This window comes from Volvox carteri, assembly GCF_000143455.1.
Source record: "Volvox carteri f. nagariensis unplaced genomic scaffold VOLCAscaffold_65, whole genome shotgun sequence".
NCBI lineage: Eukaryota > Viridiplantae > Chlorophyta > Chlorophyceae > Chlamydomonadales > Volvocaceae > Volvox > Volvox carteri.
The window spans coordinates 455-2384 of NW_003307608.1; the positions used below are offsets into that span (position 1 = coordinate 455).

The 1930-nt window shown below is 57.9% G+C and overlaps 1 protein-coding gene across 1 annotated transcript in view; it reads right to left on the reverse strand.

The window, feature by feature from the left end:
* Positions 1 to 567: 567 nt before the first annotated feature.
* The window catches only part of VOLCADRAFT_107382 (uncharacterized protein), a gene marked incomplete at its 3' end in the record, with an annotated part of 12334 nt that continues 10971 nt past the window's right edge, over positions 568 to 1930 (reverse strand). Inside the window, exons 20-22 of the mRNA XM_002956777.1 lie at positions 1875 to 1895; positions 1188 to 1709; positions 568 to 599 (exon numbers count right to left, since the gene is read on the reverse strand). Coding sequence (XP_002956823.1) covers positions 568 to 599; positions 1188 to 1709; positions 1875 to 1895 — 575 coding nt within the window. The remainder of the gene's footprint in view (positions 600 to 1187; positions 1710 to 1874; positions 1896 to 1930) is intronic.

A 1930-nucleotide genomic window follows, 5' to 3' on the forward strand; every position in this document is an offset into this window, starting at 1 on the left:
AAGCCAAAGTTGCTCCCTTGAGACTGGCAATCCTATTGAAAGAGTAAGTTGATCTGCTACTGCCTGTGCCACGGACAGGCCCAGAAATGATGACAGCGAGGGGATACACCTCCCACTGAACCTACTGGATAACCTCCACAACCACATACTGTTGGCCGCGACATCCTGAGATGGAAACTTCCTAACATAGGCAAAAATGTAGAATTTATTGGCCCCTACCCCCGAAACCCCCCGTCTCCCCCCGGCCCCCATACACACACGACCCACCTGCAAGGCCTCTCGGGGTAATCTTAACCTGTCGTACAAAAAGAGGAGACCCTTCCGAAACCCGTGCAGCCGACACAGCACCAGCGCGTGATCTGGATCGTACGCCGGGCCGTACATGCCGTACGCGGATCCCCCTCCTCCCCCTCCTGCTCTGCTCGGGTCCTCCCCCGTGGGTATTTGCACGTGAGGCGGCCAACCGCGGAGCAGCAGGTCGTACGCCTTGGCGCGACGCGCCTAATAAGGAAACAACCGGAATAAATATGAAACAATAAAATTAAAATTTTGAAAAAGAAAGGCTTGTCAAAATGCTTCCGTGGTGCGATTGTCGCAGGCTGGTAATGGGGAGGAGTGGGGGGGAGAAGGGGAGAGGAGGGAGTTTTGCATGGACCGCCATTTGGACGGTTGCCTAATTAGGAACGTCAAGGTTTGCTAATGGGGATTGCGCCAGTGTAAAGCCACAACATATCAACTTGGTGTGTCGTTCCAATTATCACCATGTAATAGATTTGGTTACACGACATAAACAGAGACATCGCAACATCCCCCACCCCTTTCCTGGGATATGCCGCCTCGCCAAAACTGCCCTCGTGTCCTCTCCCTTCCCCTCCCCTCCCTCCCCCCTTCCCCCTCCCCCTCCCCTCCCTCCCCCTCACCCGGCTGCAGCCCGGACAACTCCCAAACCCCACCTCCGCATCCGGCGACATGACCACCGCATGGTCCCCGGCAGTAGCAGCTGTAGCAGCAGCAGTAGCTGTAGCTGTAGCAGAGCCGCCACCTGCGATGTGGAAAATCAGCTTTCAGTAATTCGAGGTAAGGTTGGGGCGACAGTGCCACTGCTACTTCAGATGATGGCGGTGGCGGTGGCGGCGGCGGCGGTGACGGTGCTATACGAGGAGCGTGAGACGCCGCCGACGCCGTACCCGCCGACAGCTCCCCTTTGACCGGAGATGACGCAGCCGTCGACGTCGACCCTGTCGGCGTCTTGGCGGGTTTGTTAGTTGGGACAGGTAACGGTTGCGGTTGTTGATTCGGTTGTTGCCACAGCTGATCCGCCAAGTACAGCTCCAAGAGGGTGTGGTACAACAGCCGTTCGTATGCTCGCGCGCGCGCCGTCACGTTGTCGTACTCTTCATTGCCGCCGCACCCGCCGACAGCATGCGCATGCCCGTGCGAAGCTGCCGCCGCCGCCGCCGCTGCCGCTCCCGAGTTCGTGTTGAGAATGAATTCACACAGCAGCATGAGGGCAGTCGGCTCGCCGTTGTACAAGTGCGCGAAGTCCGCTACTGAGGCCCGGTACATGTCGCCTGTGGGTGCTGGCGGGGGCCGAGCATGGTAGAGGTAGGGAATGGAAGGTAGGTTGACAATGTTGATGTTGATGATGATGATGATGTCGATGTTGATGGTGATGTTGATTTTGATGTTGGGCGGGAAAGAAGCCCCGGCTGGGGGGAAGTAGAGCCACAACTCGAGCATGGTTGCTCAATTCCCACAAAAAACGTTCATGGTTTCCTTTTAGAGGTTTGTCTGAACTTTGTGCAGGAGGGGGGTGAGCTGGCTTAGAGGGAGGGGGCGCGGGTGAGGGCGGGTTGGGTGGATGTACGACTCACCTCCGGGCCCCAGGCCGAGTGCTGATGTTGAAGTGGTCGTCGACGCGGAGGAGGGG